This window comes from Chaetomium globosum, genomic scaffold, assembly GCF_000143365.1.
Source record: "Chaetomium globosum CBS 148.51 scaffold_7 genomic scaffold, whole genome shotgun sequence".
Classification (NCBI taxonomy): Eukaryota; Fungi; Ascomycota; class Sordariomycetes; order Sordariales; family Chaetomiaceae; genus Chaetomium; species Chaetomium globosum.
The window spans coordinates 1,115,728-1,126,720 of NT_165982.1; the positions used below are offsets into that span (position 1 = coordinate 1,115,728).

General features: G+C 56.6%; 4 protein-coding genes across 4 annotated transcripts in view; 2 read left to right on the top strand and 2 right to left on the bottom strand.

Annotated features, from left to right (window-relative positions):
* Positions 1-366: 366 nt before the first annotated feature.
* Positions 367-889, top strand: CHGG_09935 (uncharacterized protein; the record flags this gene model as incomplete). Its single annotated transcript, XM_001227861.1, has 2 exons — positions 367-589; positions 663-889. 2 exons carry the CDS (start codon positions 367-369, stop codon positions 887-889), a joined length of 450 nt encoding a protein of 149 aa, XP_001227862.1.
* A 719-nt stretch (positions 890-1,608) lies between these two features.
* CHGG_09936 (uncharacterized protein) lies at positions 1,609-7,954 on the bottom strand (the record flags this gene model as incomplete). Its single annotated transcript, XM_001227862.1, has 8 exons — positions 1,609-3,811; positions 3,878-4,070; positions 4,512-4,557; positions 4,733-4,790; positions 5,031-5,454; positions 5,508-5,533; positions 5,719-6,333; positions 6,933-7,954. The coding sequence occupies 8 exons, from the start codon at positions 7,952-7,954 to the stop codon at positions 1,609-1,611; spliced, it is 4,587 nt and encodes a 1,528-aa protein (XP_001227863.1).
* Positions 7,955-9,089: 1,135 nt separating this feature from the next.
* CHGG_09937 (uncharacterized protein) lies at positions 9,090-10,165 on the top strand (the record flags this gene model as incomplete). Its single annotated transcript, XM_001227863.1, has 2 exons — positions 9,090-9,256; positions 9,322-10,165. 2 exons carry the CDS (start codon positions 9,090-9,092, stop codon positions 10,163-10,165), a joined length of 1,011 nt encoding a protein of 336 aa, XP_001227864.1.
* Positions 10,166-10,476: 311 nt separating this feature from the next.
* Positions 10,477-10,993, bottom strand: part of CHGG_09938 (uncharacterized protein) — a gene marked incomplete at both ends in the record, with an annotated part of 2,168 nt that continues 1,651 nt past the window's right edge. The window contains one exon of the mRNA XM_001227864.1: positions 10,477-10,951. Within this exon, the coding sequence (XP_001227865.1) occupies positions 10,477-10,951 (475 nt within the window). The remainder of the gene's footprint in view (positions 10,952-10,993) is intronic.

Here is a 10,993-nt window from a genome sequence, read left to right on the forward strand (position 1 = left end):
CGAGGAGCAATCCTTTACAAACAAAATCGCATTCTCAGCCACTCTATTTCTCGGTGATAATCCCGAATTCCGGTTGCAGCAGCTCTTTTCCATCTCGCCCCCACCATGGAACGTCATTGGAGAACCCGCCACTGCATGGTCGTGGTTGCACCAACACACAACATGGCAATCAATGGCTGATGACATCATCACACTCTTCCCCAATGATACCAAAGCCAGAGCTTTAAATCACCACCGAAAGCTTCCCAAGAGCTATTTTCTTTTCAATTCATTGCACACCCATCACCAGATTACTAGGGATACCATCACCCAGATACCCAATCTCAATCACAGATTAATCAACAATCACAACAACAACCAACCACCATGTCGGCCCTCACATCACGAACCGCCGCCATCACCCGGCGTCTGGCAACCACCACCACCACCACCACCACCACCACCACCACCACATCCACCCTCTCTCGCGCCGCCTTCACCACCACCACCCGCTACCAAAAAACCCCAGTCGTCGACGCCGCCAAGGACACACTCAAGTCCGTTGACCGCAAGGTCTCAGACAAGCTAGTCGACGGCATCAACATCGGCAGTACGTCCCCCGCCCCACCCCACCACACCCCACCCAATTAAAAAAACCCATCCTAACAATCTGCTCCCAACAGCCGCCTACGCCAACAAGATCAAAGAAGCCACCTCCGAAGTGTCCGAAGGCAAAGTGACGGGGCGGGCCTCCGAGCTGCGGGGCGAAGCGGCGGGCAAGGCGAGCGAGGTAGCGGGCGAGGCCAAGGGCAAGGCCAGCGAGCTGGCGGGGGAGGCGCGCGGGGTGAAGGAGGAGGCGAAGGGGAAGGCGAGGGAGGTGGCGGGGGAGGTGAAGGAGAAGATGCGTTAGGTAAGAGGGGTTTGAGTGGTGGTTTGGGGTTGGGGAAGGGAGGGGAGGTGGGGGTGTAGGATATGCTCTGTATTAAGGAGTTCTGGGGTAGTGGGTACTTCGTGAATGCATGCCGGTTGGCTGCTATGCTAGGGCATGGAATTGAAGAGCAATGCGGAAGGTGTGATTACTTATTGAGACATGCGTTTGGCGCGGATGGATGCGATGTGCAACATGTATGGGAGTCATAAACTTCAAAAGTAGGAGCCGGAACCCAGGAACAGAAGGAATGTACCGACACCACGACCCCCCAGCCTCGTTACCCCATCCCCCCATCCAAGGATAGGAGCAGACAGACCGAGGCCGGGGCAGAACATTTGGTCAAGAATGCAATAGCGCACTGCCGCAGCAGCCGCTCGGGTGATGCCGGCAGACCCGACCCGCCGCGTTAGCAGCTAGATCGGGCCATGTTCATTATACCGCTCGGAATACAGAGCTGGATCAAGGATGGATCTCGCCTTGTGCTCCACCAAGCCGTGCGGAATGTTGATGTGTTGGGAGGGGGAGGGGGTCGGGATGAAACATAATTAAACCGGGAACGTTGCAGAGGCATTGCCCCTGGCTGACTCAAACATGCTTCATTTTCGTCTCATGATCGTGCTAGAGAACATTAGTAGCCCGATGGGTATCCTACAGCCTCGCCAGACACCTCCCGGTGGTCGTCACCCTCCCCCACCATTCTAATCCCCCTCAAAGAAAACCCTCTTCGTCCCCTTCTCGCGCTCGTGCTCCAGCTGCTCCAGCTCGCGGTCGATATCCATGATATCCATCAGCTCCTGCTCGATATCGCGGCCCGCCACCTCAAACTCATCATCGGGTTGGTCGGCGGCATAGTCGAGGTCGTTGATAAACATCAGGCCCTGCTGGCTCGACGGTGCTGACTGCGTCTCGTCGGGCAACTCGGTCGACGGCAGCACCTCCATGGACTGTTCGAACGACCCACCCACAGACGGATGCGGGCGGGGCCGGAACAGACCGCCGGTTTGGCGCTGCGGCGCGATGCTGAGGTTGAACGACACATTGGCGCTGGTCGTCCTCTCTGGTGGTGGGTAGGCTAGGATAGCCCTGGTTGGGCCGAGGTCGGCGCGGGGCTTCTTGCGCGCGCCGAGGAGGCGGTTGGTGAGCGAGCCGGTGTCTTCGCTCTCGTGAACGACTACGAGGCGGCTCTCGCCTTGGAGGAGGACCTCCACGGGTAGCCCCTCGGCGTGGCTTGGGCCGGTGCTCTCCCTTGCTGTGGAGGAGCTGTGGTTGGTGGTGGACATCCCGCTGACTTTAGGAATAGCAGCTGCACCGGTGCACCGCTCGCCAAGCAGCCCTGCTCCGAGGTCCGTGAGGCGGAGCATGCGGGTGGGCTGGGCGCCGCTCCAGAGGTTGACGCCGCCGCCGACTGCACGGCGCAGTTGGGAGTCCCAGAATCGAGAGATGATGGGGATGACGGAGACGATAGGATCGGTTCCCCCCAGCCAGAGCACAGCACTCTCATCACCGGGATCGGTTCCTTGCGGCGTGAGCTGGGCGACAGTGACACCGCCACGCACGGTCGCCAATCTCTCCGACCCGCTCATCACGGCTGAGACAATGGCGTCGCGCCTTGTGTGAGGTGTCATGGGCACAAACTCGCCTGCTGACCCCGGCGCGGCAGGCGTCTTCTGGGTCCCGGGATTCCGAAGTGGGCTGGTCCCCTCCAGATGCCCCGAAACGCAAAAGGTTGTGATTCCGGAGCCCCGCAGTCCGGCATTCGCCTTGCTGAAGAGACCGCCGGAGCCGCTGGCCGAAGGGCTGGCGCCGTCGATATCCCAAATTCCCCATTGGCCGTCAGCGAGGAGGGCCAAAACGGCGCGGCCATGGGCAATCCACTCAGCGCCCACTATTGGTTTCCGAGCGGTCGACATTGATGGCCCCCTAGCGAAAGGGGCATAGAGCGACAACAGCCATGACCCTTGCGTGGGGAATGGGCCCTCGGAGGCGTCGTCGGAGGGGAGCGCGGCGGTAGCATAATCGTAGATGCGGGCTGCTTGCGAGGATGTGATGGCGAGAAGTTGGGTGATGTGCGTCGGATTGAAGGTAAGGCTTGTCAGCGGCGCCGGAAGGTATTCGGTCTGAAATGGCTCCACGCGGTTGATGACCCCGGGCTTCGCGTCCAAGGTGACATCCCACAGTCGCAATATGCCGCTAGCTTCACGCGAATGTGCTGCAACAATTGCTCGGGTAGCAGGCGCCGCTTGGGACGCGGGGCGTTCTAGTGATCTGCTCCGTGACCCCGACTTTTGCTTCACCAGCGTCAGCGCAAGTCCGCCGGAAGGACGACTCGGCCCCGTCAGCAGAGTCAGCGTCTCTCCCCAAACGCCCGTGCCTGCATTGCCTGCCAACAAACTCTTCCGCAGTTCCGGCCTCGCCTTGCTCTCGTGGGAAGGGGGTGTCAATGGCACTGTGACCACATAAACATCGGCGGTTGCGCAGGTGACGGCGAACACGATCTGATTCCTTAGAATGCCAGCGCCGTTCCAGGCGGCATCTTCAGCAGTGCTTGCCGGCATGGGTAGGACAGCCACGTGAAGAACAGCAGTTTCGAGGGCAAGATCGAGGGTTTGGATGATTTCGGGTACCGCTCCGCCAACGGTCGGGCTGTCTTGGAATTCCGGTTTGTCGACGGGGGCGTCGGTCGCCGGCTCCTCATCATCCGAATCGACAATCATGACCGCATCGCTCGAGTGCGCGCCATTCCTCTTATCGTTAACCGGCTGCTTTGGGGGTTTGAGCCGTCGACCGCCGCGCCAAACCAATGTGATTCCATTCTCGTGGCCGTAAATCAGGATGGTCGCTCCCTGGGGCGACTGGACAGGGTATGTCTTCACATCGTATATCCGACGGTCGAGCGAGTATCTATCGTCCTCAAGAGGCCCAGGTTAGTAAACCAGGCGTACATCTGGGCAACAATAGCAGGCATACGTATGTTGGGTGTTTTGCGGCGCGCGCCGCGTCCTGGGAACGGGCTGCATGGCCGCGATCGCGGGGGTGTGGGTGATGAGGAAGCAGTACTGAGTCGATTCCACACGTATGGAAGCTTTGATGGAAATAGAATCGGACTTGAGGTCGGGTTCGTCGTCGCACGAATCGGGGTAGTCTAGCGGGCCTGGATTTGCTGTTGATGCAGTTCAGTCAATTGCGATGCTCAAAATTCGCCGCGTTTGGTCGATCAAGACGTGAAGAGGGAGCTTGGGCCATTTGTTGTGGAGCGCCACTTTTCAGCATCTGGGCCAAGAGCTGCAGGGATTGTCCCAACTTCCAAACATCACAATCCAAACATTTTTCTTCCTAGCTTTATTCTTCTTCACGGCGGTGCCGGCACTAATTTCGCTGGTATATGATCCATAAAGCCGCTGTATGGTGTCTTTCACAACTATCAATGTTCTCTCTGAACAGAGATCGGGCAACCCTGTAACAATGGCACAATCTACAAAGACTCACAATGAATACAGCATGCGCTGATGGCGAGTTGAGTTGCGGTTGCTACTTAGAATTCTGACATCAACGGCCAAGGAAGGAGAAAATAAAGATATTTAAGTGAATGCAGACAACTTACTCTTACCATTCAGGTCAAAACAGCATCTTTCAGCATCATCCCCTGCCTAAACAGAACACCCAAGGTCCATCATTCAGTTATCCCGCTTTAACCCCCAGGCCCTTTCTCAAAATGCCTTCCAAGATCGTTGCGTGTAAGCAGTGCGGTACCATGGCCTCCACCTCCCAGACTGAGTGCCCCGGCTGTTTTCAGGCACCTCACTAGGTCTTCGAGATGCGTACGCTTGCCGACTGCGCTAGGCACTCTTGCCCAGTCGACTCATCAGTGAAAGCTACCTTACTGTTTCAGGCATCAGGTGTGATACTTGCTCATAGAACACGGGTTTGGACTGAGTGAGAGGGCCATCAACCAAGTGGTGTGGTCAAGTTCCAAAATATATGTAGTCCTTAATCAAGTTTGGGCTGGAGTCCAACGCCCGAATAGAAGAACATAAGTGCTATTTGCAATGAATACAGATGTTTCCTTGTCTCAGCCGAATAATAACTTGACTGTGACAACGCCATAATGTGATTTTCCTACACTCTAGGCGTTTCGTCTCGATTCTCGAGAAATTCGAGCAACGCCGCTGAGTCGTCCACCTCGCCCGGCAGAGCAACCGAAGGGCCCTTCCTTTGGTAAAACAGCATCTCAAAGTCGTCGGGATGGAACCCGGCATACTCCCAGTCGACGATGGCCTTATCCTTCAATGTGTCCGGGTCGACAATGACGTCGTGCTGGGAGAAATCGTTGTGGCAAAAAACGTATTCCTTCTTCCCCGAAGGCGGCAGGTTCCAGCTATCCTTCTCCGTCCGCCGCATGACCCGATATGGCGGGATGACAATTCCGGAAGGTGTCACGGTTATGGTCGCGTACCACGCCCCGATGAGGGCACGCGCGGGAAGCGTTCCCAGCCAATCATTAAGAATGGGTCTCAGACCAATCAGCAGAGGAACGAAGGGAACGGCTACCGTTCCCAGGATCCAGTCTGGAACGAGAGGAACGATCACCGTTCCTCACGTTCCCAGCAAAAGGTACGCCGGTACCTAGGAAGCCTAGATAGTATATAGTCACCCGTTCTGGAGAGCTCTGGGAGTTCTCCAGTTAGCAATCACAACTACAGTTCGCTACAAGCTCGAAAGCCCACTGTTGAGACAAGTCTTTGTTGTGCACCCTTTGGCTGCACCGAACCTAAGCACCCTTGAGAGATTACCTTCAACCGAAGCTGAACCCTAACAGGACAGGGTCCTGAAGTAGGTTCGTCACAGAAGGCCCGCCCATCCGGTTCGATCGAAGACCCTCGAGAGTGTTCAAATGCCCATCCAGCTCCAGCTCCACCATCTCCTTTTGATCTTCCGTCAAGTCGGCCATGGAGACACACTCAATGTATTCGACCACAAGGTAATAGGCGCCGTCGTCCTCAAAGTCGGCGTACACTGTGGGGACGGGGATGTTGGTGTGCTCGCGGATGTAGCGTAGCGTGTCGGCCTCGTTCTTGATGCGCTCCCCGTTGGCGCGTGGGATATGGATGTCGTCCCGCTGGTTGGTGCGGAACTCCCTCGGCCGCAGGCTTCGCTTAATGAAGGCACCCCCTCGGTGGTAGTACTTTCTCTCAAACGTTGTCGCGAAGCAGCCCTCCTCGTGACGCTCGTTAGAGCCTTGTGACAATGTAGCGGACATGGCTTGGTGCGTGCGTTTGTAAGTAACCGTCAAAGGTTGAGCCTCTCTCCGTAACGCAATTTGGGTGTTGAGAGTGCGGCCTTTAAGGCTACCGAGATGCTTTAAGTTGCCGGTTAGATGATCAAAGTCACAAATCACCCTAGCGTCACCAATGCCGACAACGATGCTAAGCGAAAACAACGGGGTTGTTCCAGCGGGTAGTGACAGCGAGTGTGGTCAAAAAATAGCAAAAGCTCACCGGCCAGGCCCCCTCTCAATTGGATACCAGCTAGGTGCGATAAGTCAGCTGCCTGGGAGAGGGAGGGTGGTCCGGTTACGAAATCCCTAATTGCGATTTGCGCCGAAACCCCGGGGGCTCGAACCTACAACCATTTGAATATGGAAGAGGCGAACTACTGCCCGAGATTTAGAGGACCACCGCCAGTAACCACTGGGCCACCTGTTAGGTGGTTGGTGGTCCTCGTTGGAAATCAAGCTCGCAGACCTAATACATATAGCGCGGGAAGGTACCTGGGTACCTTGGTCCCTTCGCTCTGTTTAATCGCAAAGAAGTCCAAGTCCCTCGGGAGGCAGGGCAGTAAGATGGTTCATTTGGCGGTGCCGTCGCCTTCCACTTTATGGGGCGGAACAACTTAGCTCCTCAGAACAAAAGTAAGAAGAGCCAGGAAGGGACTCGGAGGAACACAGAAGTAATAACAAAAACTACCTAATATCTATTGACTGCCCGTCTTCCACATCCCAGTCCCCGGATGACAGGCAACATACTCAAAGAGCTGCTGCTCCGGCTCAAGAACCATTACCTCATGAAACACGCGGAGGGTGACATTGTTTTTGAGTTTCCTCGCATACTGATGGAAACCACCAAAGATGGCGAGGTGGGTTGGGTGCTCTCTGCACCAGCGCTCGAGCGAGCCAAGGTCGTCGAAATAGGCCAGCCCAAAAGTCCGGTCCTTGTCGGCCTTTGCCGTAATCGGGTCAACAATCTCCATGAAACGGCAGCTATAGCAGCCAACCTCGTCGCCATGGTCTCGCAAAAAGTCCATGCCCTTGATCAACACTGGGTGCATAGTGTCGAGGTACAGCTCTCGCTCTTCTGGGGTTGTGTCGAGCCAGTTTTGTCCCGAGCGAATGACGGTCAGGTTCTTCTTGCCGAGGATCCTAATTCGGCTACCGATTTCGGATGTATGGGGACCTTGGAAGTCCCCTGCGGTGGCCAGGGTACCGGCAAGGCTGTCGGTCTGAGAAGCCGGAAGGCGGTCGCGCATGCTGCCCCAGTAGCCATGCTCCTGGATCTCTCCGCTCATACCCTCCCTTATGTGGGCACAGCCCTCGGGAAAGTCATTAGTATTGAAGATAGTCTCGAGGCGGCCCATGGTCGGGAAGAAGACCTCGAGGAACCATCCGTGCTGGCAGACCTCAGGCTCAAGCGCCCGCCACCACTCCCAGAACCCGGACTGTTCGGCCCAAGTTTCGTAGGCAGCCTTGCTTGGCCAGTAGGCCAGAGCGGAGATATTGTAGAAGCCTTTGTTGTCGGTCACGGACGCCCACTCGAAAAACGAAGGAGGATTGTTCAGGGATGTCAGGAACGTCACTAACGTAGACTGGGCTGCTCCGTCGGCATCCGAGGCCGTCCGATATTGCGCACCAATAACGGCCATTACCAGCTGGGAGGCATGTTCGGGGAATCGTACACTGTATGACGGATAAGGGGGTTGGAAATCGGCGGGGAGACGCGCTGGCCGAGTGCGGGTGCACTGGAGATGTTCTGGTATCGCCGAGGTAAGCATGGTCAAAAGTTGAGGCCATGGGGATGCGTGGGCATGAGAGGTGATGTGACTCCCGGGAGTCAGAGTTCTGGTAAATGTCCTTGGACTTCTCAAGTTCTCGTCAGATTATTATATGTTCGAGGACTAATTCCTCGCCGCGGAACCCAACTCGATCCTACCATCCAATGGTATGATTTGTGCCGACAATTGATGCGAGAGCCTCCAAAGTGTCACTGTGTAACCTCGAAGCGGGGTTCTTTAAGCGCAGGTATCTCGTGAGAGTCGGCGAGATCACACGAAGTTGGTTGGCCTGGAGCAACGCCGAAAGCCTACATGTATGTATTTGATGTGCACTACCCTTTCTGGGCGCTGACTGGCCCATTTGTATACGATGTGCAGCATCTAGGCAGCGCATGGAACTCGCAAACTGCGAAGCTTCGGCGTTGGGCACATATCATTGTGGGCAGTGCACTGGGCACCCATCGGCAACATCATTCCATGATAATATTTGACTTCGTGTCACCTTTTGGATATGGTCACCACCAACCACACACATGCCGCTTAAGCCACGTAAGGGGAGAAACCACAGAAAGTGTATGATCCTCCGCGCGTGTTGTCCTTTCCATCCGAGTTTGTGTGATACCGCATTAACTAACAGCAACGGCAGTACGGAACTTTACATTCAGCTACCATTGGTGGTGCGGCATATGTGGTGGTTAGGGACCAACCTGCCGTGAGGGGAAAGGATTCGAGGGAAAGACGGGCAGTGTTGCTTCCTCGCGTCTGGCTGATGCATGACCACACATCTTCTCCGCACACAACCCACAGCAAGGGACCCTTCCCGCTCAGCCGCCCTTGAAAACCTGGATCGATCCCAACGCATTTCAACTTGGGTTCTAAACTTATAACTTAAACCCCCAGGTTTGTACGGTAATACTACGTCAGGTGTTCATACCTCGTCCTTCTTTAGACTTTGGGAAATTGGGGGACTTTTCCAGTCGTTTCGCCTAATTAGATACCTAACTCCCTGGTACCTAGGTACCTACCTATCTGTTAGGGGAATTCGAGTCGGGACCAGATATTCGTGTTTTCGCAGGGCACTCAAGAGATCGCCAACCCACGTACCTGGGTACCCCGGTATCATTAACCTATCGCCATGGTCACGCCGATTCGAGTTGCCGTCATCCAGTCGGAGCCCGTCTATCTCGACTTATCTGCCTCCATCGACAAAGCCTGCCGTCTTATCGCCGATGCCGCTGAAGATGGAGCAAAGCTTGTCGCTTTCCCCGAATGCTGGCTTCCCGGCTACCCAGCGTGGATTTGGTAAGTCCCTTCCATCATGTCGAGTCTCCGGGTTGTCCTCTAAATGTAGGTAATATGTAATACAGGGCACGCCCGGTCGATGTCGAGCTGCAGACGCGATACACCTACAATGCGCTGCCAGTTCACTCACCGGCCATGGACCTGGTCAAGGCCGCCGCCAGGGAGCAGTCCATTGCCGTGGTCCTCGGCTTTGCCGAGCAGAGCGCCTCCCACAGTGTCTACATCTCCCAGGCCATCATCTCCCCGCAGGGCGAGCTCCTCCTACACCGACGCAAGATCAAGCCCACCCACATGGAGCGCACCGTCTTCGGCGACGGATCCGGTGGTGACCTGAACAACGTCGCCGAGGTCGACTTCGGCCCCGAGTACGGCAAGATCAAGGTCGGATGCCTAGCCTGCTGGGAGCACACGCAGCCGCTGCTCAAGTACCACACCATTTCCCAGGGCGAGGCCATCCATGTGGCCATGTGGCCGCCCATCGCGCCAATGCCGGCCCCCGACTATCCCGGCCTGTGGAGTATGTCGGCTGAGGGTTGTCAAGCGCTCAGCCAGGTCTATGCCATCGAGAGTGCAGCTTTTGTGCTTCATAGCACCGCGGTGTGCACGCAAAAGAGCATCGAGCTGATGAAGACGCAGGAAGGAATCGTCTGCTCGCAACCGGGCGGTGGCCATAGCTGTGTCATCGCCCCGGACGGACGACGCTTGACGGAACCTCTTGGGGACGGGACGGGCGTGGTCGAGGGCATCGTGTTTGCAGATCTGGACCTTAGCAAGGTGGTGGCAACAAGGGGCTTCTTGGACGTCGTTGGCCACTACAGTCGTCCAGACCTCCTGTGGCTGGGCGTGGATAAGCGACAGAGGGAGGTGGTCGTCGCCGGGGCGCCAGCCGGTGCACCTCAAGGAGCATGAGAAGGCCAGTTGATAATTGTACCAGCAGCGCCACATTGCTTTTCAACGCTTAAGAGAATTAAATACCATGACTATGGTTTTATATTCATCATTCATGCAGTTCATTATCTAAAGAATGCGCCTTGACGGAATTGCTTCCCTACGCCTGTGTCCAGTCCCCCAACCAGCCCCAAGAACAACAACCCCCCCGCTATCCAGTGATGGCACATATGTACATACAGGGTATCTCTTCGCATCATACATAGGGATAGACAGATCTTCTCTTGTTTGAGACAGCGCAAGCACCAACCAACCAACCACGCCGCAGCCCTTCACCCCTCCACGCCAACCTCCCGCCCGCCGCGGTCCTTGTCCCACATCACCAACCCGCTAAACTTCCTCCTTAGCCCCATCCTCTGCAACAGCGTCGCCTTGGCACCCTTCCCCCCGGTACTCGAATCCGCGTCCGACTGAAACCCGGGCGAGACCAACGACACGGGCAACGCACACGGCGGCAGCCCCGCACCCGCCCCAGCACCCCCGTGCTGCTGCAAGTTCAGCGGCGCCGGCACCGGCCGCTTACTCTGCTGCTGCTGCTGCTGCTGCATCAACCCCAACCCCTGGCCCTGCGCCTGCGTCTGCGTCTGCGCCATCGAAACAGGCGGCGCCTTGTGCAGGGTATTCCGGCCCCCCTTCCCACTCCCTGCCGCACTAACCTCCCCCGCCCCCACCGCCGAAGCCACCGACGATACCCCTCCCACCGTTGTCCAACTTCCGTTGGCGTATGACGCCCGCTTCAGGTACTCGCTATCCACCGACCCAGGGCCGGCCTCACCCCATTCCTCACAT